This window comes from Homarus americanus, unplaced genomic scaffold (assembly GCF_018991925.1).
Source record: "Homarus americanus isolate GMGI-L3 unplaced genomic scaffold, GMGI_Hamer_2.0 scaffold16430, whole genome shotgun sequence".
Taxonomy (NCBI): domain Eukaryota; kingdom Metazoa; phylum Arthropoda; class Malacostraca; order Decapoda; family Nephropidae; genus Homarus; species Homarus americanus.
In genome coordinates this window covers 6,601,151-6,628,708 of record NW_024729259.1, presented here as the reverse complement: position 1 = coordinate 6,628,708, position 27,558 = coordinate 6,601,151, and the positions used below count along the sequence as shown (strand labels likewise).

General features: G+C 42.2%; 2 protein-coding genes across 5 annotated transcripts in view; one reads left to right on the top strand and one right to left on the bottom strand.

The window, feature by feature from the left end:
* LOC121866493 (transcriptional regulator CRZ1-like) overlaps positions 1 to 8,109 on the top strand; it is a 61,663-nt gene extending 53,554 nt beyond the window's left edge. For all 4 annotated transcript variants that reach the window (XM_042366216.1, XM_042366214.1, XM_042366217.1 and 1 more), the window contains one exon: positions 3,463 to 8,109. In XM_042366216.1, the coding sequence (XP_042222150.1) occupies positions 3,584 to 4,918 (1,335 nt within the window). In that variant the 5' untranslated portion in view covers positions 3,463 to 3,583 and the 3' untranslated portion in view covers positions 4,919 to 8,109. The remainder of the gene's footprint in view (positions 1 to 3,462) is intronic.
* Positions 8,110 to 8,643: 534 nt separating this feature from the next.
* Positions 8,644 to 24,059, bottom strand: LOC121866551 (proteoglycan 4-like). Its single transcript, XM_042366317.1, has 4 exons — positions 23,864 to 24,059; positions 22,660 to 22,818; positions 9,035 to 10,121; positions 8,644 to 8,914 (listed from the first exon to the last, which is right to left on the bottom strand). The coding sequence occupies exons 1-4, from the start codon at positions 24,057 to 24,059 to the stop codon at positions 8,644 to 8,646; spliced, it is 1,713 nt and encodes a 570-aa protein (XP_042222251.1).
* Positions 24,060 to 27,558: the final 3,499 nt, after the last annotated feature.

The window sequence follows — 27,558 nt, the reverse complement described above, 5'->3', positions numbered from 1 at the left end:
TAAAGACATCGGAAACGACTAGTCCAAACAAAACCTGGATGTGCCTTACTCGGGGCGTATAGCCTAGTTAACCCTTTCACCGCGTGTCACGCGCTCGCTATTTTATTCTGGCTACCGCCAGACGATTTATTCAGCGTAGGGTAACCTCCCGCTGTGAAAGTGTTAAACACGACTTCATCGAGTTCAATCCAACTAAACACCCTAATGACTATATTTCTTTATATGATATAACAGTGATCTGCCTCACCAAGTACACAAGTGCCCAACCTGAGCAAGAGTGAATCGTGTCTATCTTAACACGTTTGTGTAGCCTCCCACCAAACCTAAACAAAACTCTCAACAGCCAACCGAATCACAAGCTTCAATCTTATTTTAGACAATTTTTAAATCCTAGAATTAAGTAATATTATGGTTATGGAATATTCGCGTAACATCAGAGGAACTAACAATGGAGGTGCTCGAAGCGCTATCATTGTATGAAGATGTTAGACACTTAACAAAGAATGAAACACAGGGGAGACTAAAGTGTTCCCGTGTGGCAGTAGGTGTTATTGCAGGTCACTGGACTGTATATAGTGCAAATACTATTAACAAGAAGAAGAAGAAGAAGAATCCTTCATTACCAGGAAGTTATTTAAGAATATAAAGGCATAACAGCAAGAGAGCGTTTTACGTTTGGTCATTCATTGGGGTTTTGATCCGGCGCTTCTGTAATACTCTAAATGGTTGGTAATAGAACAGCCATTCCCTAGGTTTTTAATTATCCTTTGTTCCGTTCGTTCCGTCAACCCCTCCTGGTCGGTCACCACATTCTCTGAGTATGAACACAATAAAGTGAGGGTGTACACAGGTGATGGTAGGCGTTATTCTTCACAGTTAACTAGTCAGTATGGTGTGCTTAGCTGGGTGAATACATAAGGCATTCAGCTCTATTTTTACAAGGTCTTATGATCTAAAGTTACTATGACTAACATACTATTATGGGTGTGGGCTGTTTGCTGGTAATATGGTGACAGGGATAATAATAATACAGTTTTACCTATGATAATTATAACACGCAGGTTATATCATAATGTCTAATTCAATAACGATAAAAAAACATACAGGCTTTCATTATATCCTTCTAGCTTTTGTTTATCCTTTTGTTAATAGTTTTATGTAGTCTTAAATAATATTATTTGTTTAATTCATATATTTTTATTTTTTCAGGGCGGTTGAACTTAATTCATAACTGTTCTTGTCATCCATTACAATAAATACCTAACACTGAACTAAATATGCATTGTTAAGACCTATGTACTTATCAACAACATTTCCTTCCCAACCCATATAACATAAAAGATACAGTGAACTAGATAAAGAAAGAGAAAGAAAAAAAGAAGGAATGCATCCACATTTAAAACATAAACAGTTCTCCTTCCCTGGCATACTACACCCACATATTAAAACACACTACCTCTTAACTCCTTCCCTGGCATACTACACCCACATATTAAAACACACGACCCCTTAACTCCTTCCCTGGCATACTACACCCACATATTAAAACACACGACCTCTTAACTCCTTCCCTGGCATACTACACCCACATATTAACACACGACCTCTTAACTCCTTCCCTGGCATACTACACCCACATATTAACACACTACCTCTTAACTCCTTCCCTGGCATACTACACCCACATATTAACACACTATCTCTTAACTCCTTCCCTGGCATACTACACCCACATATTAACACACTACCTCTTAACTCCTTCCCTGGCATACTACACCCACATATTAACACACTACCTCTTAACTCCTTCCCTGGCATACTACACCCACATATTAACACACGACCTCTTAACTCCTTCCCTGGCATACTACACCCACATATTAACACACGACCTCTTAACTCCTTCCCTGGCATACTACACCCACATATTAACACACTACCTCTTAACTCCTTCCCTGGCATACTACATCCACATATTCGTAACAGTTCAACAATCGAGCTAGTGACTCAGTCCATGTCGGGAGCGAGTTACATACCCGTCTGCCCTCCACTCTACACCATTATACATTACTTTAATCTTACATACCGTGGCATTTCTGAAGATTTCTTCACCGTACACATATGTCTCACTTAATATAGTTATATGTAAAAGTGATCGTCTCAATTCTTATAATATTACTTAAGTAATCCACTTTTAATGAACTATTCTCATTTTTGTGTAATATAAACCTGGGTAGTTAGTTACTGGTGAGCGTAAAGAGGCTGGACCACACTTCCTCAATTTCTTCCCAGGTCACGACTCATCCACCCTCCCTTCCTTCCTTCCTTCCTTCCTTTTTACTGCTTTATTTTATTTACTCAATTATTTGACGCCATATTCACTTGCAAGAGTTACCTATTTAAAAATTAATGAAACATTAAACAGTTTTTACACACTTGGGGAAAAATAAATATTTTATAATACCTGGCATTAAAATGTTCACAGCAGCACACACAAACTCATACACTACTCAAATATGGTCAGGGTGATGTCACAAACACCCCTTCATATACTGCTGGTTCTTTTCAACATAGTCTGAACGTGTCTGTAATACAGTTTTAAATCAGTACAAGCATTTATAGACAAAACTGTAAACCAGTTCGAACAATGAATCGCAAATTAAAACACTGACCTTTCCTTATAGTTATTAAAGTAATTTAATGTAATCATTTTCATCGTGTCTCATGCAGTGATGTAAACAACAACCACGTGTCTTATCTACACCACTACACCTTATAACACGACTCACTGTGTTAACACTGAGTTTCACCGGTTTCTTTAGTCTCTCACACCTAGTAGCTATAACACCACCACTGATGGCTGCTGTCGTCACCTACTCTAACAATTACTTATTCATTTGTATAATATATACTTCTGTTCTTGTTATTTTTGCCTATAAAATAACTTAATTTTTGTGATTCTGCACAAATAGTGTCGTTTATGGTTACAAATACGCTTTTCTGTCATGTTTATATATAAAAAAAAGAAATCACATACATATGTACAGCCAACTAGTTCAGAACCACATAGTGCTTTTCACTGTCGGTAGTATGATGCATGTCCGATACTATATTGTATGTAATAGATGTTTAGCGAGTAACACACACACACACACACACACACACACACACACACACACACACACACACACACATCAAAGCACGTGAATGTGTCCACACCCTATCATCTTAAACATGAGATCTTTCTTTTTTAAGATGTTAAAATTTTCACTTATATACTCAGTCCACTTTATCTTCTGTGAGCTGACATGTATGCCTTTCAGACTGGTTGTGTCTGTATGTTTCAGTTGCCTGCGTAAATGTACACGTGTGTGTGTGTGTGTGTGCGCGCGCTGCGTGTGCATTACCTTCTGCATCTGTCCCCTCCGTGTGTGTTAACTTCCTTTGTTGTGTGTGTTGCAGGAGAGTGTGGGGAGGCCCCGCGTGCCGCTGTATGATGCTGTGTTCCCGTTGACAACGACTACACCCTTCATGCGCCACGCCTACAGTCACGGCAAAATACACGCCCCACCCCGGAGTCCAGATGAAATTCTACCCTCAGCCCGCGGACTCGCCTGATGGTGTGCACGCGTGGGTTCATGAGGACCTGCTCGAGCCCCGATACGGTGCGCACGCCACGGACACCAAAACCACCATGGACCCACTAGACTCCTTCCTGCGTGACCTACCGGCACCAAATTCAACGTTCGCAGAACTCAAGCCTCTCGAACCACTGGATTACTTGACGGCGTCGCCCGACACCTCGGCGTCTTCCCGCCATGACACCTCCTCCACTTCCTCCAACTCACCCGGTAGTCAGTACAAGGGTGCCATCACCAACAGCAACACTTTTCTGGGATATACTGGCACCCCTGAGCCGGTAACAACCACCACATCTCCTCTGTCATCATCTCAAAAGCATGATCCACATCATCATGGTTACTCAATAACACAAGAGATCGATGATATCGCTACCATCTTGGGTAGTGCCATAGCTGACAACAACATAAACACCAGCATCAACAGCATCATGCTTCCTGAATCTCTCGAGCCTCTCAATGCGCCCGAATTCCAGGATATTGAGGAGTTCTTTGAGAACATGAGTGGAGGTGTGAAGGTAGAACCTGCGGACCCATTAGTAAACTCCACCATGTCTCCGTCAGGACATTCTCCGTCGATGGCGACGCAGGTGCCGCAGCCCTCAACCACAACCATCACTCATAGTACTATAGAGTACGCCAACTCACACACTCATTCACCCATGTTAACGACGCTCCTGGCCGCAGGCGCTGTTACCAATAATAACTACCTGCAGGGTCTGGTTTCTGAAGCCCAATACAAGAATGAAATATCTATGCCAATACTGCAGGCGCGTCTTACACAAGGACTTAAGGACGTTGGAGGAGGACTCCTGAAGGCCGACCCAATGTTTGCACGGGCTCAATATTACACACATAAAGACGCAATGCCACATACTACAGATCACACTAATTTTGCCGTCACTACCACAGATGACCTTTTTATAAACAAGTTCGATACCAGGTCTTACTTAGACAAGACCCAGTTGGCCTCACCCGAGTCCACGGATCTGTCCTCCACTAAAATGGGCCTCGACTTCCCGGGGCTCAAGAACAAGAACCGCAACCGCATGAACAAGAGTACAAAACTTCCCATCACTACAGAGGGAACCAAAGACAAACCAGTCCACCGCTGCACAGTCTGTAACCGCGGTTTCCTAAACAAGTCCAACATCAAGGTTCACCTCCGCACCCACACTGGTGAGAAACCCTTCAAGTGCGAGACTTGTGGGAAGGCGTTCCGACAAAAAGCCCACCTGCTCAAGCATTACCAAATCCACAAGCGCGTCGCCAGGGACTAATTTCATTCCCACCCGCTGCTTCACTCTCTCCCGGTTCAACCTATTTATTACCTATCTTCTATATCTTCGACTGAGTGTGGCATCGCATTCCTCGCTGGCCGCCCGTGGTCCCAAGTCAAAAAGATAAAAAAAAAAAACGCTACTTAAATCCGTCCGTGGAATGGCAAGCTGAATTTATACACATGGCCTATACCGTCTGCCGAGATATGAATGAAAGTGAGGGAACAACCACATCCGGGAGCTGTGTCGTTGTTGGTAAGCCTACTTAAGGTGAGCCTAGCGATGGTCCTGCCCCGGGAGTATCCTACTGACAAACCTGCTGGTGTTCCTAAGGGTTGGTGCACATGGGAAGCACCGCACGAGTCAGAGACACAGTCACTTCACCCTTGACATTGGCCATGGACTTGAACAGGTGTTGTATATGTGAAAGAGAGAAACACGCGCTTGGGCCTGAAGTGAAAGCTGTTGGTTTGTGGTGCGGGTTTAGGAGATGCCACCACCCCTTCTCTCTCCTCCCTCATCTCTCCTATAATTACAATTACTGTATTCCGTAGCCTTTCACATCATTCCTACACATAGGCAATTGATATTAAATTCAACATAAATATATGAAATTAGAATGTGTGTGTGCGTGTGTTGTGAGGGGGTCGGAGGGCCTGGCTGGGGGCGGCGCAGGAGAGAGCGCCACCGACCCACTTCCCATCTGGGTCAGCGCCGCCTGCCGCCCGGAAAGGGGTTGTCTCCCACCCGGACCTGTACCTGGACCCCGGACACTGGAATTTGGGCCCCCTACACTGGACTAGAACCTCCTTCACGGACACTGGACCATTACCCTTCCCATTGAGTTGTACCAAGACCTTTAGACTACTTTTGGGTGATGTGTGTGGAGAACCACACCTGTTGTATGGACTAACAATGACTGAGACTTGACATACTATTTATAATATATTACGATGACTGGGGATGCTGCATGACAAAAAATGAAGATTACACGTTCTAGAAAGGTGCTTTTTTACCTATTTCTTCAAAACACGTGACTATCATCCGAGGACTCCATACTGTTCATACACGTAGCATTTATGGACAGGAGCTGACCTCTAAATGACACTTCCTGCCATCTATACTTAAAATGTATCTTGAAATATACTCAGATCATGAGTAAGTTCTGTATGGCTACTTTGGTGCAAGAGTGAAGCCATCTTATGACTATGACAGAGACTACCGACATACTGTAGAGGATGTGACTAGTGTTACGGGAGCCTCAGACAGTGTTGACGACGCCAGGGTCCGCCAGCACCTCATGGATCTCGACTATTTGTCTTTCTTATTCCCGCCACACTGAATGCCTTTCAACCATTAGAAGTCACTTAAACTAGTGATTATATGGTGCCGGAGGTGTGGTGATAGCTGTGCTAGTGATAGTAATGACATCAGAATAAGGCTGCTTCATGGCGACCTACATCTGCTGCCTCTGCTACTCCCCCACCCCATCCACCCGCCTCCACCAACCCAGCTTGACAACGTGCAGTCTTCTCGGTGTTAGTTGTCCTCGCTCGTCAATGACACGGTACAATATGGTTATTGTAATCATTCAATAGTGTCAAACACTCCTCTCTTCTTATTTGTATACATTTCTGATATACAAATTTGGTGATCTTTGTAAAACATGTATATATTTGTAAATTATGTTTACATTGATAACTGTACAATTCTTTTGGTGAAGCAATAACCATGTTATACTATGGGTCTCTAAACTGGAAATGTAAATCGGCTAAATGAATATTTTCCGAGAAGAATTCATCGATTACTATTACAAAAGTTCAAACAAGTTCAATTGGACGACATGATTCGCTACTGAAAAACTTGAACTGCTTAAGTCTCAGAGAGATGACAGTGTGTAGAAAAATAACACAAAGACATCCGATCATACAAATGTTATCGGCGAAATTTAATGTTTACGTGAAGGCGAATGACTCATTTCACTTTGATTAATGTGCCTTAACAAAACCATATCTCATTTAGCATTGGACGAACTCCTGAGTGTACTGGACATTAACCAATGATGGCTACGTATAACAGAGATATATCCTAACACTGTAATGAGTGCGCAGTAAGTGGGAGTGACCCTGCTAATTGTGGTAGTGATAAACGTCTATCCACCGCTGGTAGTGGAGACAATCTCCACAGTTAAAAGTGGAAGCTGGCTCTCTACCAGTGATGTCCTCCATCCAAGACTTGGGCCTCCGGAGGCTGACTCTCGAGCCCTCTACTTTTACCGCAAGTGCAAACACTGAATTATTTTATTAGGATCCGTAGAGTATGTTGGGGAGGCGGGCTGGTTCCCGCTGTGATGACGAGTCCCGGCGTCCCCCTGTTGTTATTGTTGTTAGTATCAGTACTGTAGTAGCGGGGACCTGCGATGCTCGGGCACCAACACTTATTGTTTATTATTCAACTGTTATATTTTTTTAAGGCAGAGGCTAGCGCAGTAGGCTCCTGTAAAACACATTGCTCTATTACTGATAGAAAATGGGTGTTACTTGAGACTAACTGACGGCTGAAGCCCGCCGGTCACAGTGAGGTGTGACTGACCTGCTTGTGTAATGGGAATATTGGTATGATTAGGTTTTCTAGGCAATGAGCATGGTTATATTTCTTGATAGTGAATAACTACTAGGTTGAAATTTTACTAGGTAAATAATCATGGTACTTATCAGGATGTTTTGAAGAGCCCGAGCATCGCCCCCGATTTTGACTTGTACTGGTAGGTTCCACAAGGACGTAACTCCCTTGCCTCGTTCCCACCGGTTACGCCTTGGTTCATGGTAAGCTTCCGATCAGTTTGCTGAAATGCAATAATGCCATATTAACGAAGATTTTAGACCTTGTTACTCGGCTCAGTATAGTTATAATTAATGCATGATATATTTCAATTTCTAGTGCAATGTTTGGGTTTTTTTCTGAGAATTAAAAGAAGCTGTGTGGTGACAGAGGAGTAACAGGTCTGAACTCGAGTATTTTTCTTGTATTTGGGACAATGTTTTAAGTTTTGGGGACCCTGAGGAGCCACATGTAACATCAGGCCCAGGACTAGCTGTAAGACTTTTATTACTGTGTACGTGTATTATAAATGTACCACCAACCTGTACTAAATTGTACCCCATCACCAAATGTATTAAACAAATTGTGTATGCGGACGATATTTTTCTACACTAAAAAAAGGTTGATTATTAGAATCATTGTATTTTGTTATTGTATTTATTTATTTATTACTATTTATTTCTCCCTCCTTTATAAAAAAACAACTCCTCCCTACAGATAATTATTGTTTATTCCGCATGGATGTCTACATGTAAGTTATTGTGTAATTCACATGTAATTTATTGTGCAACTCGTCAGGGTTCAAGTATACATACGATTGTTGATGTATTTTACAGATATTTTTGTATTTATAGCAAGTTGTGGCGTTGGTATACAGAACTATTCACTATCAGATATTTTTTTGTACGAGATATGATGTATTATGCTGTAGGATGTGGTTTGATGTAAATAAATAAACACTACAGTCTCCCCTTCCCCAATAGTATTAAGGCTGGATTTCTTTCACGTGTAAATAAAAAATCTCAGGACCAAAAAATAAACAGAGAAAATATGTTAATGTAGCCAGTGTTCAGTAACAAGTCATATTATTGTTAGCGTTCAAAACAATACTATCCAAAAGTGTTTCATTCGCTGTTGATGACTTGTGTTGCTCCAGTGATGTTTGTGTTGCGGACAGTGCCGGTGCTGCTGCCCTTTGGTGTGGTACTACTGCCCTTTGGTGTGGTACTACTGCCCTTAGGTGTGGTACTACTGCCCTTTGGTGTGGTACTACTGCTCTGAGGTGTGGTGCTGCTGCCCTTAGGTGTGGTACTACTGCCCGTAGGTGTGGTACTAATGCCCTTAGGTGTGGTACTACTGCCCTTAGGTGTGGTACTACTGCCCTTTGGTGTGGTGCTGTTGCCCTTGGATGTGGTGCTGTTGCCCTAGGTCTGGTGCTGCTGCCCTTAGGTGTGGGCTGCCCTAGGTGTGGTACTATGCCCTTAGGTGTGGTACTACTGCCCTTAGGCGTGGTACTGCTGCTCTGAGGTGTGGTGCTGCTGCCCTTGGATGTGGTGCTGTTGCCCTAGGTCTGGTGCTGCTGCCCTTGGCGTGGTGCTGCTGCCCTTAGGTGTGGTACTGCTGCACTGAGGCGTGGTGCTGCTGCCCAGGTGTGGTACTGCTGCTCCTCTGAGATGTGGTGCTGATGCCCTGGTGGTGCTGCTGCCCTGGTGTGGTGCTACTGCCCTTGGTACTGTGCTGTTGCCCTTTGCTGTGTGGCGTGGTGCTGCTCTTGGCGTGGTGCTGCTGCCCTTGGCGTGGTGCTGCTGTGGTGCTGCTGCTTGGCGTGGTGCTGCTGGTGGCGTGTGCTGCTGCCTTGGCGTGGTGCTGCTGCTCTGGCGTGGTGCTGCTGCCCTTGGCGTGGTGCTGCTGCGTGGCGTGGTGCTGCTGCCCTTGGCGTGGTGCTGCTGCTTGGCGTGTGGTGCTGCTGCCTTGGCGTATTGGCTGCTGCTTGGCGTGGTGCTGCTGCCCTTGGCGTGGTGCTGCTGTGGCGTGGTGCTGCTGCCCTTGGTGTGGTGCTGCTGCCCTTGGTGTGGTGCTGCTGCCCTGGTGTGGTGCTGCTGCCCTTGGCGTGGTGCTGCTGCCCTTGGCGTGGTGCTGCTGCCCTGGAGTGGTGCTGCTGCTCTTGGCGTGGTGCTGTTGCTGGCGTGGTGCTGCTGCCCTGGCGTGGTGTGCTGCCCTTGGCGTGGTGCTGCTGCCCTGGCGTGGTGCTGCTGCTCTTGGCTGGTGCTGCTGCCCTTGGCGTGGTGCTGCTGCTGCTTGGCGTGGTGCTGCTGCCCTGGCGTGGTGCTGCTGCCCTGTGGTGCTGTTGCCCGTGCTGCTGCCCTTGGGTGGTGCTGCTGCCCTGGTGTGGTGCTGCTGCCCTTGGTGGTGCTGCTGCCCTGGCGTGGTGCTGGCGTGGTGCTGCTGCCCTTGGCGTGGTGCTGCTGCCCTTGGCGTGGTGCTGCTGCCCTTGGCGTGGTGCTGCTGCCCTTGGCGTGGTGCTGCTGCTCTTGGCGTGGTGCTGTTGCCCTTGGCGTGGTGCTGCTGCTCTTGGCGTGGTGCTGCTGCCCTTGGTGTGGTACTGTTAGCACACCTTATCTACCAAAAGGAATGCTGGAGAAAAATAAACACTAATTCACATTTTATCGCTGAGTGAAAAACATGCAGTGATTGAAGTCAGCCAGTGAGCGTTTGTGTGAATGCATGGCATGTATGTATGAATGAGTGTTTTGTGTGTATGTGTGTGTGTGTGCGTGCATAGAATGCATGTGATGTGTGCGTGTTTACAGTACATGTGGTGTGTGTGTGTGTGTGCATGTGGTGTGTGTGTGTGTGTGTGTGTGTAGAGTGTAGAGTACATGTGGACTATGTGAGTGTATATGGTATGTATGTGTGTGTGTGTGTGTGTGTGTGTGTGTGTGTGTGTGTGTGCGAAGAGTGCATGGTGTGTGTGTGTGTGTGTGTGTAGAGTGTGTGTGTGTGTGTGTGTGTACAGTGAATGTGTGTGTGTGTGTGTGTGTGTGTGTGTGTGTGTGTGTGTGTAGAGTGCATGTGGTGTGTGTGTGTGTAGAGTGCATGTGGTGTGTGTGTGCGTAGAATGCATGTGGTATGTGTGTGTGTGTGTGTGTGTACGCGCGTAGAGTACATGATTGCGGTGTGTGTGCCTATGTAATAATAACTCAAATAATAACAAACTGGCTTTACTGAACACTGGCATTTTCAGTTAGTAATAATTTGATCGGGCCGAAAAAAAAAATGTGTTTCCGGCACACAAGACATTTGGGCTGTATTTATTTACGCCTCAGATTGACTTTTCTTATTCTGTTGTAAAGTCTTTATGTTGTCAGTTTAAAAAGTGTCTAATGATAATGTCTGGTGGGATACAAACACATGTGCACCTGGGGATGGCACCTCGACTCACTATATGTCATCCACCAACCCAAACCTTTGTGGTGCAATGCCGGTAATTCACAGTTGTTTTGCTTGGCCTTATCCTTTTATTGATATATATATATATATATATATATATATATATATATATATATATATATATATATATATATATATATATATATATATATATAAAAGATATATATAAAAGAATACTTCACTGAATAACGGACGGTTTTTGGACTGTATTGTCCACATGTTCCTTCAGAGGCAAACGTGTATATCTCCTCCTATTATATGCCGAAAAAACTATCCCAATATACTATTATTTGCAATAAATCCCGGATGATTATGAACACCCATAGAATTATTTCACTTACAGTCAATAATCCCCGGGTAGTTAATAGTTACCCTCATGTTACCAGTGTATTTACATACAAAGGATTTCGTTCACTGATTACAAAATAATCACGTGATATTTACACAGTAAAGTGAAAGTGAATCCATAAAAAGGTGACGACAATAAACACTATGTATTTGTGTGTCTTCTGCCCCCCCCCCACCACAAACACCAGGCCGCCCGGGCTACAGTCTGGGCGTGTCCAGGGCTCCTCCATTATGTTCCGCTCTGCACCCTCTCGCCCAGTGACTCCAATATCAGATAAAATCATTCAAAAATCAAATTTATTAACTGATTAATGATACATTATTAAATTTCTTATGAGACAACTTTACGTAAGAGTTCTTTTTGTTTAAGACTGCACATCTAATGTTGGAGTAACTCAAGAGGTTATGTTCGGATTTGCTTAATTCTCCTGGTAAAATTAATCACAGCTGTCAAATCCAGCAACTTCATTTCCCTTGTACTGTACTGTGCCCTGTACTGCACTGTGCCCTGTACTGTACTGCGCCCTGTACTGTGCCCTGTACTGTGCTGTGCCCTGTAATGTACTGTGCCCCTGTACTTGTCTTTGATTTATTCCATATAGTTTGTGTGATTTATTGTGGTTTGCCTCACCGGCCCCCGTACTCTGATCTCTCGCTGTTGCCCTGTACATACAACCCTTACCATAATAAACCACTGTAGACTCAAGAAGCTTTTATTAATCACCCTATTAGTTCCTTATTCTGATGCTCAAATAAGGATTACTGACAACACAGCACCAACAACACCTGTCTCATGCACCTGTGTTCAATGTTGGCATGTTCGGTGTTGTAGGTCAACGTGTTTTCAACATACAGTATATATATTCCATTTTCTAGAAACATTCAATCAACCTTCAACTTCTGACACATTCATGACAATGTCACTTCGTGGTACTTCACCCGACATTCACACCTCGGTGAATCCCTTTAAACATGTCCAACATTCTCATCAAATATTTAAACTAAATTTATAATTATTTTTAATCCTAACCTGGATCATCAAAATGTGAAACAAAAGAGGCGCAACCCACCATAGTGCTAGAGCTGCCCTCTAACACGATAGCTACTACTGTATGTATAAAACAAACTCCACAACAGGATCCAAACTTATGCCCGTAAGTTCAGGTATTTATTAAACATAGCAACGCTTCCTTAATAATATATTTAATAACAGTATTCAATAATTAATTTTGTTTAATGTTTTGTTGAAATTAATTCATTCGTTTTTTATTCGTTTTATTTATATCTGGTGAAGCTTAGGGGGGCATACATGAGTTGGTCAGTATACTGTATTGTCACTAAAGATCATAAAATATGATGAAATTGGGAAATTAATTTTCCTGTATGAATATAAAACTCTTGTCCATAGGTAATTTAAATAGACATTTAAAGTAATCGTTGTCATATTGTAGCATTTGTCTATTGAACATTGTTTGGCTCTGTGTGGATATGCATGAAATTTTAATCTCCGCTATCAAACCTTACGACGCTTTCAGTTTCCTCTATTACATGGCGAGGAGACTGGCTTATCATATTTAAAAATAAATAGCTACAAGCAGCCATACATATTATGAAACAAATTTTCTTAACTCTAGTATAGCAACACCTTCGATCTGTGACACAGTTGTATTTTTTTCCTTTTACTCATTTCATAAACCTGTCTATTATTTTGGGAGGGAGAGACTAAATGAGGTAAACAAACTGTAATAACTGTATTATTAGAATCTATCCTGTGTTACAGCATTCAGTAACATACACTTTTCTGTTCTTTACTTGAGAAAAGTCGCTCGGCACACGAGCCTACAATAATAGGTCGCAGCAATTAGGTTAAATGAGACGCAGGCGTGTCCATAACCCTGGCAGTTAAGGCATCAGCTATAAAAATAATATATAAATACAAAATAACCTGGACGGTCATTAAGTGAATGCTAAGTGAAGTCTGATGAGCGGGTAAATACGATACTTATTATTATCCGTTGAAATTACGTTATCAGCAAGTTTGGACACAACAAAACGCTGCAACAATATTAATTACAAGGTAATTCATAATACTCATAGGGATGTATAAACAAAATAATGAGTAAAGGAAACAATGTATATACATACCATCTCCTGAACCATACACAGGTTAAATTATACTTTACGTCAGGTGACAAATATTATTAATAAGCCACAATCACATAATAAGCCACAGAAAACATCACCGACGGTGCCATCAACTCACGTCTCTTGATACAAAAATATATAGCATTCGTGTTTTATGCTGTAATTTTAAATTTTCCGGAGACGCTTCAGTAGTTTAATGATATTCCCTCTGAAGTCCCTTGTAAAAGTGACTGAATGTCCGCTCTTTGCCTTTATACGAGGCTTCCCTTGAGAACACACTGTACCTACAGTACATTCCATTAATCAGCAGCTACCGGTGACTAGAGTAAACGCTGAGTTACATAAAAATATTTGATGAAAGGTAAAGTGTAATTAGAACCTGATATAATTGTAACAACAATTAAGGATTGTCTTTAAAAAAGGGGACAGTACTATACCTTGAAACCCTGATATGAATGCACATGTCAAACAGTGTATATTAGTGTAATAAATTGCGCCTAGGATTATCAGAATGTCTTATCTGTGAAGGTATTTTGCATCAGTAACCATCTAGCTCTCCTTAAGCATGAATTAAGGCTTGGAGCTGAAGATCCCACACACACACACACACACACACACACACACACACACACACACACACACACACACACCAAGGTTCTCTTCGTTTGAATATTTGTAAGATACGGCAGCCAAATCCCACGCCAAAAAAGCAGTACAGGGAGACTCAACTCTAAAACAACGACAGAAAATCATAATTGGTAGTGTATTTTGGCTCCCGAACTCATCCGAAATAATTTAGTGGCATCCACACACCTAGTGTCACTAAAACCCACCATTATTTGTTCGTGTTAAAAAATCTAAGACACATACGAACACAAAAACACTCAGGAACACATGTTTAAATTGAATATAGAAATAATATGGTAGTTACCACGGCAAATCCTATTTAAGAAGTGTAAGGGAGGTTACACAGAGTTTTATTTAATTGTTAAAGTTGTTGGATTAGTGTATTACTAACCATGTTACGTGCTAAAAGACCTTCGTTGTTGAAGCGCTGTAGTAACAATATGATGAGGGAGGAGTAAAGTACAAACAAAATCTAATCACAAAATAAAATAGAAATAAAACAGGACGGTGAGTACAAACTACAGCAGTGCATTATGTGTAAAAACGAAAATAATAATATTAATAATAATAATAATAATAATAATAATAATAATAATAATAATAATAATAATAATAATAATAATATTAATAATAATAATAATAATTTACGGTCTATTGAGAAAAATAGCAGCCAAAGATTGAAAATGTTCGATAAACATAAATGAGATAATTTAAATGTAGTGAGCTGAGGTAGTGTGTGTGTGTGTGTGTGTGTGTGTGTGTGTGTGTGTGTGTGTGTGTGTGTGTGTGTGTGAATAATAATTAACGGTTTATTGAAAAGGCTGGAAATATACGAGTACATCAGACAAAAATGACTTATTACATACAAAGACATGGGTGGGTGGGTCGTTTAACGAAAGCTTTCATTACTGAAAGGAGAAGGAACATGAATTGAACATAGAAATTATAGTTTTCAGTTGATGGCCCGGGCTGGATTCTTGACCTACTGTGTGAGGTCACGTAGGTCACCTGGTGCAGGCTCGTCCGTAGGTGTTGACATGGACCTCATGTGGTCATGGAGACACGGGGTGGTGTGGTGTGGTGCCACAGTACCTCACTCTCTGCTAAGTGGTGTTGTGTTATCTTATGGTCAGGTATAAAGCCGGCCCACAGTTGTTCCCAGGGTGGACTGATTAACACCGCCTGGTCAGAAGATGATGGTCAGTTCCCAGGGGTTGCTTATCTCACTGGTGGGTCATGGCTCTCACTGGCACTGTCTAGTGCTGAATTCACTGGCTTAAACACTGTTCAACACTGATCCCACTTCTTTCCGAAACGAAACTGTCACTTTGGGAGGGATTATGTTGATATCCCGGTGGTGAGGATGGGTCGGGGAGAGGGACTTGGGGAATGGGGCGACATTGGCCGGGCAGCTGCCACAGCAGGAGCGGGTGCCCAATAGGTCTTGACCCTCCAGTGGTCAAGGATGTGTGTGTGTGTGTGTGTCATTTACGGATAATTGCTGAAGAGCAATTTATTTTTAACTGTAACTGACGTGTGTATAGGGACAATCGTGTAAACAATCGCATACAAACTATAAGAGAATAGTATCATTACCAACCTAACTTGGCCTAACCTAATTATACATACAGTAGTTTCAAATGTTAACGCTCACGGGATGGAGACACCAAAATCTCGTCTCTCCACATAGGCTAAGAATATCCTTTCACAGGACATAAATATGGCGGTGACTGAGGCGATTGGACGTTAAAACCCGGTTCCACCCCTTTGGGTTCACACTAGTCCGTAATGATGGCCGTATCTGACGTACTGCTGTAAAGCCATCGATGCCGTCAAAGAAAATGGTGGTCCCGTTCAGGCAGGGGAGATATAAGGTAAACAAATGTGGATAATGCTAACTTTCGCCCCGCCGTCTTCCTCGCTGCTACACACAGGGGGCCCCAGCTAGATGACGGAAATTACTAATTAAGAAGCCATTTGGTGTTGAATTTATATGCTGAATAGAGAAGAATGTTATGCAGTAAAAAGAAAAAACGTTTGGTAACGATTCCCCCCAAAACGAATCATAATTAAGGGCACGGTATGATATTTCCCAATAACCCCTACACCCATTTTTTTAAGCATTCAGGGCAGTAGTTCCGAGGAGGAATCCCGAACAATGGGTTACTTGTAAGCAACCCGACAAATGGATTCGTACCTATGGTAACGTGACGTCACCCTTTACACTATTATATTGACAGTACATCTCTGACTGACACTAGCTCATGTATCACAGCTGGGCGCTTACAACACACATCTTCTCACTCCACCTAAAACATTGACTGAAAACGAGGGCATCTTCAGTCAATACAAGGTTGTGTGTTTGTGAAGAGTAACAGCCCAGGGATGAAAAGGAAGTGAATAATGTCGACTTGTTTTTCAACGGCCACACACCAACTTGTACTGTGCTAACATTAATCCGAAAGTATTGTCTGTGTACTGTTTTCATATTCAAAACTAGGAACCGTACCTGTTTCTATATTTGATCTGTTGTTTTTTTTATTTAATAATGTTTATTAATCCTGAGTAGAGTAGCCTCCTTGTGCTGACTTCGATTGAACTATATGTAAATATACTTTTTTGTTCCTAATACTTTTTGTATCCTAATAAAAATGAGAAAGTTGATCCCATTAATACTTGCATATGGCAGAGACGAATATTTTTGTAACTACACTTGTACCTCTACAGTTGTTTCTGAATAATAAAATGACCACTCTACGATGACTTACTTACCAATGTGTCAGTACCTTAATGTAAGTGTACAGTCGTGGATCAAATTCCTGCCCCGCTGCCATACACATTCTGTCCTTAAGTAGAGCTTGTGGTTTAAATTACAACAGGAACAGAACAACCAATGTTCGGTATAACAGTGACAAGTGTAAATATCACCAATATGTATCTAATATTAACCCTACTCTAAAACCGGACGCATATAGATTTAGCATTGTATATTACTAATACTTATACTATTAACTTTACTTCTGTTGCTGCTACAACCTCATAGTATTTGTTCTTTATCATGCGTATAAGATAATCGCTATCAGGATTTGAAGATTTCGTCGTCATTCTCCTCCCCTCACACATCCTCCCTCTCTTTTCACCCCCTCTCCTCACCTCTCCCATCCCCTCCTGAGCTCAGTCCCCTTCATACACGGTGTGCCATCTATTGGTTCAGAAAAGCACTTCCTTCTGGTGCCTCGTTGTTCGAACCTCAGGTGTATAAGCTTCACATTCTGGCAGACAGTAGGACAAGCGGAGTTTTGTCCATGGTTATCCAAGTGTAGTGTGGGCGTGAGGGACCCCGGGTGAAGGCTGTGAGGCGGGGACACTGTTGAACGCCTCGCCTCACCAACACCCAGCATTTACCACCTCTCAACAAAATGAGGTAAATCAGAATTTCACCCGTAACAAACATAGCTTCTTGCATCAACACCCGTCCACACCTACACTTATATATTTCTTTATAAAGCTATTTAGGTTTATTGTGTGTTCTACTGAGGGAAGACTTTCTGTTTACTTTCGAATAAGGGCGGAGACAGGCCTGGTATTTGTGGCAGTAATAGTGGTAGTTGTGGTAACGACGGTGGTAGTTATAATGATAGTAATGAAGGTGATGGTAATTGTGATGGTGGTAGTTGTGGTAGCGATGGTGGTGTTTGTGGAGGTGATGATAGGAGTAGTGATGGTGATGTTGGTAGTTGTGGTGGTGATGGAGTTAGTTGTGGTGATTGATGATAGTAGTGGTTGTGATGGTGATAGTAGCATACGTGGTGGTGATAGTGGTACTTGTTGTCATGATGATGATGATGGCAGTAGAGGTGAGAATTGTGGAGACGGTAGTGGTGATGATCGTGATAGTGGTTTGGTAATGGAGATGATGGCGGTGCTAATGGTGATATTGGTTTCAGCGGTCACGATAATGAAGTGTTATTAGTGTATCATGGTAGGCATATCATGGTAGGCACGTGTGTGTGTGACTGTGTGTATATCATGGTAGGTACATGTGTTGTGACTGTGTGTATATCATGGTAGGTACATGTGTTGTGACTGTGTGTATATCATGGTAGGTACGTACATGTGTGTGACTGTGTGTATATCATGGTAGGCACGTGTGTGTGACTGTGTATATACTGTATCGCATGGTAGTATAGAATGGCTCCATCAGAAACTTTTCATGTTGTTAACTCCTCAATACTATTGGCTTCTTAGTGTTCTTGCTCAGTCTGTCACATCTTATGTCCGTGCGTTAAGGCGGGAAGAAGGGGGAGGGGGGCAGGCGTGACATCACTCTCCAGTACTGCCTATAAAGTTGTGGCTCAGCCCATCGCCTGAAGCCCATTTAGGGGGATTTCTTGAAATGTTCCTTTTAAAAACAAGTCTTACGCCAAAATTATGATATAACTTTATTATTTTTAAGTTTTCACATATCTATCAATATTACCGGTACCTATACATGAACACTGGCCAAACGTGGGTGACCTTTAAAACAAGACATATTGATGTAACGGTGCAACTCAGCTTATTATGTTCCAATAACATTTTAGTCCCAAGGTAGCGTTAAGAAAATGCCGACAGTTAAAGATACTCGGTAGAACAGACTAAAAATAACCTTCCATGGGCGATATTCAGCTAACTCAACACAATAACCTAGAAATAACATTCATCGCGAGGTTATCAGCTAAATACACAACACAGCAAATCAACAGCACGGTACAGTAAGAGAGCAGCAGCTATACACAGCACAGCAGGTCAACAGCACGGTACAGTAAGAGAGCAGCAGCTATTGTATACACAGCACAGCAGGTCAACAGCACGGTACAGTAAGAGAACAGCAGGTCAACAGCATGGTACATTAACAATAGCAGGTCAACAGCACGGTACAGTAACAGAACAGCAGCGACACAACACAGCAGGTCAACAGCACGGTGCAGCGAGGAGGAGTCATGAGCTAGGGGGCGTTCACTAGTACAGAGGAAACAGAGAGGCGGGCGCTAGATGTGGCAACGCTGGGCCCAGATGCAAAGGAGGTCAGGTGGGTAAAGCGACACGACACGTTTTAGCATCTAGCCCACCTCCGCCACCCACCAGCCCACCTCCGGCACCCAGCAACCCATCCCTGTCACCCAGCAACCCACCTCTGCTTCACTAGACAAACCCGGAACCCACCAGCCCCACTCCAGAACCCACCTATGAATCACTAGCACACCCCCGTTACCATCCGGCCAACCCCGGCACCAAGTTCTGCCTCACTAACCCACCCCTGGCACCCACTCGCCCACCCCTCGCATCCACTAGCCCACCTCTGGCACCCACTAGGCCACCCTGGCATCCACTACCCCACCTTCAGCTCGCAATAACTCACCTCAGCACCCACCTGACTCACTACCCCACTCTGATACCCAACTCTGACCCATGGGCCACCCCGCTACCTACCTCTGACCCACTAGTCCACCCCGGTACCTACTTCTGACCCACTAGCCCACCCCGGTACCCAACTCTGACCCATGGGCCACCCCGCTACCCACCTCTAACTCGGTATCCCACTAACTGACCCACTGCCCCTCTCCCGGTACCCACCTCTGACTCACTAGCCAAGCCCGGTACCCACCTCTGACCCACTGGCCCACCCTGATACCTACCTCTGACTAACTCATTCACTCCTCGCCTGAGTAAAATCGCCCTTCGTTATTCACCTTCAATCCACCTTAATTACAGGTGTAAGTAACGCTCAGATGTGACGACTCACCTACTGAACTGTGAAGGTACTGGTGGTGGTGGTGGTACAGTCGCATGTTGTGGTGAGGGGACATAATGCTTGGCCATGTAATGTGTGTGTATGTGTGTGTGTGTGTGTCATTAACCCTCGCCATCATACCCCCCCCCCCACATACTGCTACACTTACACCTAATCAGGTAAAGGTTACACACACACACACACACACACACACACACACACACACACACACACACACACACACACACACACACACACACACACACACACACACACACACACACACACACACACACACACACACACACACACACACACACACACACACACACACACACACACACACACACACACACACACACACACACACACACACACACACACACACACACACACACACACACACACACACACACACACACACACACACACACACACACACACACACACACACACACACACACACACACACACACACACACACACACACACACACACACACACACACACACACACACACACACACACACACACACACACACACACACACACACACACACACACACACACACACACACACACACACACACACACACACACACACACACACACACACACACACACACACACACACACACACACACACACACACACACACACACACACACACACACACACACACACACACACACACACACACACACACACACACACACACACACACACACACACACACACACACACACACACACACACACACACACACACACACACACACACACACACACACACACACACACACACACACACACACACACACACACACACACACACACACACACACACACACACACACACACACACACACACACACACACACACACACACACACACACACACACACACACACACACACACACACACACACACACACACACACACACACACACACACACACACACACACACACACACACACACACACACACACACACACACACACACACACACACACACACACACACACACACACACACACACACACACACACACACACACCTTAATATCAAAGAAAGTATTGAGTTTATCTTCCACAGTTCCCCCTTGTAGAAACTTAGACGTGTCCAGAAATCTTTTATAATGAGTAACTTAATCAACATTTTTTCTCTCCCAGATATTTCTTTGAGAAATATATTGCTGCTGAAGATTGATGCGGGAGGTGTACAAGAATGTCAGTCTTCAGTATGGAGGTAATAAATAACTTCTATGGACTTTAAGATGACCATTTATGTTAGTTGGCGTTTTCGATCTTCCCATTTTACCTCTTAACAGGAAAATGTAAATGAGGAAGATGTCACAGCAGAAATTACCAATTATTGTGCCCTATACACTGAGAAATACAGATTATAATCAGCATCTTAACAAGCAAAATTCACAGAACAATGTGGATGAAACAATAATTTCTAGCTGTGACTTTCATGTACAGGGGCTGTATTAGTATTTTTATGTTAATATATACTGTATATATTACTATACCTCAAGATATAGTTTGGTGTCTTCTCACATGAACAACAAGGTGTGTCTTTAAACTTATGATGTGGCAATGACACATATAATAGATTCTTTAATAATTGCCCAGAAAAAAAAGTGAGAATAAATTGATCTCATTTGTTTATAAGAGACTAAGTAAAAAATTGCTGTAACTCTCCATGATTCACAAGGTGGAAACATTCATCTTGCAGAATATAAAATCTGTATAACTAGTATCTAACAAACTCAAGCTTACAAAGACAGGCCGTAATCGTTTCCAAGGGATGCTTATTGCCAAAGATGCAGGCCCAAAATCAACCTCAACGCATTGCTTAAACATGAACTCTCATCAATTCCTTTCTCTCCGACAGATCCTTTAGGTCAGCTTCGGAGGTGTGCGGTGACTTCGGACAATGTTTGAGGGTTTTTTAAGCTGCTCCTTAAGTTTGATGGCTAAATTCATGATATCATACGTTTTCTATGAAGAGAAGATTTATAGGTGTCCGAAGAAAATGTATATGAAGTTATCCTGCCAAGCTGCACTATCCACACGCACAATGGTTGATGGACGAGCCCTTGGTCAAGAGTTATGGGTGAACCACAAGGGTGTATACAACATTTGGAAACCTTGCCGACAGGTTTGGCTATCTAGGTCCTATAACTCAATAAGGGTTGATGTAGTGTTTGGCAGATATAAGAGCACTCCCTCGAAGAATCAGCAGGAAATAATTCAATGAAGAGGAGCCGAAGTAGACCAGTTAGACACCCGAAATTGTGGATGGTAGACAAATGGGAAAATTCATTTATAGCCTAGAACCATTGCTCTTTGCTTGTGAACACATTTTTTTGGTAACTGGTGTTCGCGATCAAGTGAAAATCTCCTTCTTCTCCTCCTTCTTCTTCTTCACAGCTATACCGGACCGGAACAAGTTACCAGACCATATTAAAACCAATAATGGTATCAAACTATTCAAAGCCAAAACTAAACAAAACATTACAGATGAAGCTACAACAAGACAAGAGAGTGAGTTTCTATATTATTAACCACATATTGTTGTTTTGTTAAAGTGATCCGCCAGCTTCGGATAGTTCAAGCGTAATGCAATGCTTGTTATATTTATTTAAAAAAAATCCCTTTTACTCTTGTAGATAAACCATCACTGATTACAGACCAAACCTAGGCTTAAGCAAAGGAACTTCCTGGAAATATGACTGATGGCTATGTCGGCTCTCCTTGGTCAAATTGACTGTTTCCCAATATTGTTTACCTGGACTGTCTAGATACTTATGAAATTGTAATTCGCACTTGTTGACGGAGATGGCAAGATCAAACTGCTGTGGAACCTCTCTCACATAGGCCTCAGTGAACATGACATAGTTGATGCCTAAGTCAAACTCGCGTCTAATAAGACAATGTTGAATACAATCTAAAAGTGTTAAAAGGAACCCTTAAAACTATATAATTAAGAAAGAACTTACTTGTGAATTTGAAGCAAACAGACGACTAATGTCCGTATAAAAAAAATTGTAAACAAGAAATAGTCAATCTATTGTCTATCATGATGAGATGTATTAACATGTATGCAGAAACTAACAAGATCACTTGATTACAAGACATTGAAACCACTGGACTAAGGTTAGGATATAAGTACCTCTGGCAGTATATCCCCCAAGCAGATGTGAACAAAACTAAATGTAAAGTATGCAGCCAGACATATGGCCACACACTCCAACACTACGTCCTGTACTGTGAGAAGATAGAACCTTTTAGGGACAGGTCCTTACATTCTTTGTATGAAATGGGACAACACTTTATCTAATGGTAAGATAGCTGATATATTAAAATTTTATCCCCTTTTAGCACCGAATAGAATAAGTCAATGCCCCTCACGCAAATGCGAATAACTAAGTGTGTGGTCAGGCATATTGCCTCACATTGCTGTACTCACGAAGATGTGAATAAGTCAACATCTATGTACAGAACAACACAGTGTATTGGAAATACTTTGTAACATTCAAAACCACAAGTTCCTGACCACTGAGGTCTGTTAAACACACTTTTGTGACTTTGCTCTGAAATCCTTTTTTGCGATACCGCGCTCACAGGATGATTATGGGGTGCACAATAAACTAGCCGTTGTCTGCGGCAAAATCCAAATTCAATTCCATCGGTGAATGTACACCGTATACCTGCATTGCCTATACTGTACACATGCTGAATTGTATGCCTTCATAGTCTATATACTGTACATACCAAACCAATTGTAAACATGTATAACGACATTATCACTCGTATTTTCAGTTATTATGACTACCATTGTTATTATGGCCTAAAAAAAGAAGCAGATCTTAAATTTCCTTCCTGAGAAGCTCATGTCCAAGGCACCAACCTTTATAAGGCTATAATGTGGCAGTAGCAGGTGGCCTCATTGATGAAGTAGTAGTCTGGTCTTCAGAAATAAGAAACATCACAGGCCTGAGTTCGAGCCAAAAGGCGACATCCGGATAATTCTTCGCGGAACTGACGCCCGCTGGCTAGGTTCTGAGAGTCGCCCGTACCACTTCTGTAACTGAAAGAAACTTTTACTAAAAAGTTGTTCTCTCCACATGAATCAATGTTGCTCTCAGTAAAAACTTCACATATGGTCACATTTTGTCCAGCTGTCATTCTGGTATGGGAAACCCTGTGACTGGTCGGCGGCATGAACACTGCTGGCAGATTCAAGGGAGGGAAATAACTTACTTATGTGTTCATGTTGATCTATTAACACTCTTAGTCCATGATCATAAGAATACAGTAATCGTTCTATGATTAATAATTTTCAGTTATCATTTAGGTAAAGAGTTGTATTGAACAAAGTTTTACGGACACGAGGTGAGAATAAAGGTTGTGGCAAGAATTTTTAGTTGCATTTTTTTATCGTTATTAATATATAAAACTGTAATTAATCACGTTTGCAAGAAAGAGAAAAGTAGAAATGTTTAAACTATCTTAGGCAACCTCAAACACCACCAGTGAACAAACTGGCAGTAAAATAGTTGTAGACATCAAGGCATTTGTTACGGCTCTGGTGACCCCAGAGAAGAGCGGTGTAATCTGTGAAACAATTATAAATATCAAGATGCTGCAGCAGTTAGATGATCCTGCTGGCAGTTCTCCAGGGTGTACACACAACCTGCGGCACACTACGTACCGTGAGTACCTGTGGGGTTTAATATCTTAATACACTGTTGCAGACAACATGACGTTGTTGTTGAGCGATGCTGACATCTTGAAGATTGACTTATACAAAGATTGTGTCCCGCTGACCAGCATTATGGCGGTTGACTGGAAGACCTCTACAGGTTACAAAAATATGGTGGGTCAAGCAGGTAAAAGTAACACCTAGGAGAAAAGTGCACGACCCTTGTGACATTGTTGGCGGTGTAGGTGACTGGACTTGATACACAAGGAAAAGGTCGTTGGACTTTCGTGAGTAAGACGCACTTCGCGGTGACTTTCACTCCGAGTTAATTCTCCGACAAACGCGTGTGTGAAGAATGCAAAACATGCACGAAAATCTCTCAAAAACTAGAAGTATTTGTGTAAGGAATTGCAGCAAAATTCTGCTGCATTAATAAAATGAAACTAATAATGATGATTATAGCTTTTGTTCCACTGTTAAACATACTGTATACCTGCTAAAATAGAGGATAGCTGGAGACACACACTCTCCCTTCACACACATTGCCAGTCACCAACTGTTAGGGTGTAACAGATGTGTCCTACTGGCGTGCTCACCGTCCACAACAACAACAACAACAACCCAAACTAGGAAAATATTCAACAAATAAAACACATTATGAAAAGAAACCGAATAAACCTAAAATGAATCAGGTTTAATTCACTCCATTTATACAATATCGGTCGATACAATCTGTACGTGCTTAGGTGTATAATACAAACTGGTAATACAAAGTTTTTCTTCGTGAGAAAGTCAGATGACACGTTCAGTTGTGAAAGTTGTGGTAAGTGATGTGTGAGGTGGTATAGCAGTGTGGTAGTGTGGTGGTGCTGTGGTGTGGTAGTGCGTCAGAGAGTAAATGTAAGTGGTGGTGTAGCAGTGTGGTGGTGTGGTAGAATGGTGTTGATGTGATGTGGTGTGGTGAGTAATGTTGTAAGTGGTGGTGTAGCAGTGTGGCGGCATGGTTGTGTGGTATAGCAATGTACTGGTGTGTTTTGTGTGGTGCTGCTGTGGTGTGGTAGTAAGATATTTTAAATTAATCTAGGTGCAAAATGTGTATACCACCTTTGGTAGTGTTGTGGTGTGGCATTGTGGTAGTGTAATGGTGTTGTAGTGTGATAGTGTGGTGATAATTGTGAGTGATGTGTGAGGTGGTGGGGCAGTATAGTGGTGGGGTGTGGTGGTGTGATAGTGTGGTGGTGAGTGGTGTGCGAGGTGGTATGGCAGTGTGATGGTGTAGTAGTGAGTGGTGTGCGAGTGTCGTGGTGTGGCAGTGTCATGATGTGGTAGTGTGGTGGTGGTGTGTAATGTGTGAGGTGGGGTGGAAATGAGAATCCTAATTTAAAGGAAAGCTGCCTATGAAGCATATATATATATATATATATATATATCATGTAAATCCACAATGAAAACGTGGATAAGATCTTGATATCACGGAAAATGGAAACAACGGAGCACCGTTGTTTCCATTTTCCATGTGATTTTATCAAGATATATATATATATATATATATATATATATATATATATATATATATATATATATATATATATATATATATATATATATATATATATATATATATATATATATATATATATATATATATATATATATATATATATATATATATATATATATATATATATATATACAGTAGTATGCCATCAAGAAATTTCAGCTAATACTATTGACGCTCGGCCAAGCATTATGGTGGGGTATTCATGCTGGAACACTCAAAAAATTATACTTATAAGAGCCTTATGTAAGTTACGTCCTCAGCCGGCACACCATCGAGTGGGTTATATCGTCATTACCATTGCCGCTCTACCTACTATAACATAATCGACTCGGGTTTTATGCCCCCCATCCACCACAAGTTTTGAATTCTGGAGATGTGCTTCTCTTGAGTTGTGGTAGATGCGTGCAAAAATATTCTAGATAACCTTTACATTTTTCAAATTTCTTAATTTCTGAGTTCCCACCATGACAATCTCAGAATATTTCAACATTTTATTGACTTCAAAATCAAGTTTGATAAGTCTAATAAGAGTAAAGATTCGTTTTAAAGTCCCCTTTGTTTTTATAGGGAAATGTATTTTTCTGGTATATTTCGGTGTACTTTATTTAAATCTGACTTCATTTTCTTTGGAAATCCCAATTTATGAGAAAATATCAGACATATAACCAACCAACCATAGAAACCTACCTAACTTTACCTAACTTCCTAGCCGTGAGGCTCAACCCTGCCGTCACCCCGGCATATTAAACAGAAAGAACTTAATATATGATGTAATTTGACGTATTTTGTGGCTGTGAGAGCAGCTGCCCGTTCCGTTTGGCTTATTAACATATACTGGCGACGAGTCCATCGACCCGATCGGAGAAAGACGAAGTAGTGTGTGTGTCAGACAAAGTAGTGCACACCTAGTCGCCTAATTATCTACCAAACGAAGCAATTTCCCTGACAATATTATATCACAACTCACTGATGAAAATCTAGTATGAATATAAACATCAAAACAAATAACTCGTTGGCTGTGAAGTCCTCCATACAACTCGTGTGACCACCACTTACCTCTTGATTGTTCATTCCCTCACCAAAGATGACACTTTATCTTTCCTTTATAACACTTTGGCACTTCTTAGCACAACACCGGCAACAAGACTGGCCATAGCGGTTATTTCAAAGCAGGTTTCGGAACTTCATGGGACGAATGGACCTGTCTCATTACTGTAAGAGACTTCGATTGTTTCTCTCAGATCTCTCTCCCTGAATTTACCAAATATATGACCTAGAAACCATGCAATTATTTTTCTTTAATTTCAACTAAAATTATTCTATGCACATAAATCTTTAACTTTTCAATTATAAAGACTATTTTCCCCGATGAATGAGTTCATTGTAACAAACATATCACCGATGTCATGAACCACTGAAAC

What these genes read in the sequence shown, in the direction of transcription:
- LOC121866551 (XM_042366317.1), bottom strand. Translation starts at nt 24,059, where the DNA reads ATGACAGCTGGACAAAATGTGACCATATGTGAAGTTTTTACTGAGAGC. An exon ending in TTTGGCTCGAACTCAGGCCT is followed by an intron (nt 22,819 to 23,863) that starts GTGATGTTTCTT and finishes TAACACTTTTAG; the next exon opens with ATTGTATTCAACATTGTCTT. An exon ending in CACCACACCTCAGAGCAGCA is followed by an intron (nt 8,915 to 9,034) that starts GTACCACGCCTA and finishes CAAGGGCAACAG; the next exon opens with CACCACACCAAAGGGCAGTA.